The sequence below is a fragment of the Microtus ochrogaster genome, linkage group LG1 (assembly GCF_000317375.1).
Source record: "Microtus ochrogaster isolate Prairie Vole_2 linkage group LG1, MicOch1.0, whole genome shotgun sequence".
Classification (NCBI taxonomy): Eukaryota; Metazoa; Chordata; class Mammalia; order Rodentia; family Cricetidae; genus Microtus; species Microtus ochrogaster.
The window spans coordinates 3,554,221-3,555,938 of NC_022027.1; the positions used below are offsets into that span (position 1 = coordinate 3,554,221).

At 51.5% G+C, this 1,718-nt stretch overlaps 1 protein-coding gene across 1 annotated transcript in view; it reads right to left on the reverse strand.

Moving 5' to 3' along the window:
* Positions 1-1,718, reverse strand: part of LOC101992425 (PWWP domain-containing protein MUM1) — a 17,614-nt gene that overhangs the window by 7,304 nt on the left and 8,592 nt on the right. The window contains 2 exon segments of the mRNA XM_026785204.1: positions 137-213; positions 1,374-1,444. Of these exon segments, the coding sequence (XP_026641005.1) occupies positions 137-213; positions 1,374-1,444 (148 nt within the window).

Consider the following 1,718-nt stretch of genomic DNA (forward strand, 5'->3'; position numbering starts at 1 on the left):
CGGGGTGGGGTGGGTGCAGCTCTGTCTGGCTAAGGCACCAAATAGCAAGGTGGATGCTGGACTGTGTCAGAAGCTGTAGTCAGGGTACCACAGAGGTCTCTGCCCCTGCCCAGGCCCTAACCCTTAGAGTACTAACCCTCGGCCCTTAGGGTTCATGTTGCCCTCAATGAACAGCACACTGGCTTTCTTGTCTCTCCGCCGGACACTCTTGACCTGTAGGCAAATTGGAACAGCACAGCATGACTGGGGTGGAGGTGGTGCTTTCCACCTGCACTGAGGCCCTCCAGGCCTGGTCTTGGCCAGCCTAGTGCTGTGGCGTGACCCAGGCTTCAGGCCCCATTGCTTCCTGGGGCTCTGTGGTATTATGAAGCAGAATCCAGCGATTTGCATTTGGGTCTTGTTTATAAATCTTTTGTTACAAGTGCAGAAGCGCATTGTGTGGAAGCCAAGGACAACCTCAAACACTGGCCCTTGCCATCTACCTTGCTTGAGACAAGGTCTCTCTGTCAATGCATGCACCAGACTAGTGGACAGAGCGTCTGGAGTTCTCCTGTCTCTGCCTTCCAGCCCACAGAGGACGGCAGACACACTAGAGTCTGGCTCTGTGTTCTAAGAGCTAAACTCAGGCCTTCATGCTACTATAAGAACTTTACCCACCGAGCTGGTCCACCTGGCCCACTTTGTTTTTTAGTCTCACATAAACTGGGTGGTGGCGCACGCCTTTAATCCCAGCACTTGGAAGGCAGCAGCAGGTGGATCTCTGTGAGTTTGAGGCCAGCCTGGTCTACAAGTTTCAGGACAGGCTCCAAAGTTACAGAGAAACCCTTTATCAAAAAAACAAAAGATCCAAAACAAGACACAAACCACTAAAGTTAGGTGCGAGAATAGCATCCCATGACAGGAGAGCGAGGGGTGATGATGGGGGAGTCTCCACCTAGGGAGGGTTACAGCCCTTGCCTGAATGTACCTAGGGCTGTCCTTGGCAGAGCAAGCTCACCAGCCACTTGACAGTGGGACTGAGACACTTTTTTTTTTTTTTATTGTTTTAGACACAGATCTCATGTAGCCCATGCTGCCTTCTAACAGGCACACATCACCATGCCCACGGCATCATAGGAACTAAATTCAGGGGCCTGGATGGAGGAGACTTGAAGCATCCATTCCTGAAGCTCAGCAGAGCACTCTGCTCACACAAGCTTCCCTGAGGAAATGTGGTGTGAATTCCACTTAGGACACCATGTTAAATGGCACTCATCAAATGACCAGGCCCCGGCTAGAGGGGCTGTGTGCACCACGTCAGAGTTACCAGTGCTTGAGTCTTCCAGCATTAGCACAGCCAAACTACTACCTGAGCAGGGGGAATGGGAACTTACCACGGCTGGCCAGAACGGGTATTTTTGGTATTTCAGCCAGACCAGCATCCCTACTTCAAATGATCGTGGTTCTAGGGTTCAAAAGGAAAAGAAGGCTGAGTCAGATACGCCTTAAACAAGTATAGTACAGACAGAAAAAAAGAAACCCACGTTCCTCGCGGCATCATTTCAACCCAACTCTAACCTCCTCATCTACCAGGAAACCCAGAGAGCTCACAGAACGAGAGTCTGAGTACCCATCATGAGCCATGGCCACGGCTGTGTCCCCGTGATAAACAACAGAGACGACCATCATGAGCCACGGCCACGGCTGTGTCCCCGTGATAAACAACAGAGACGACCATC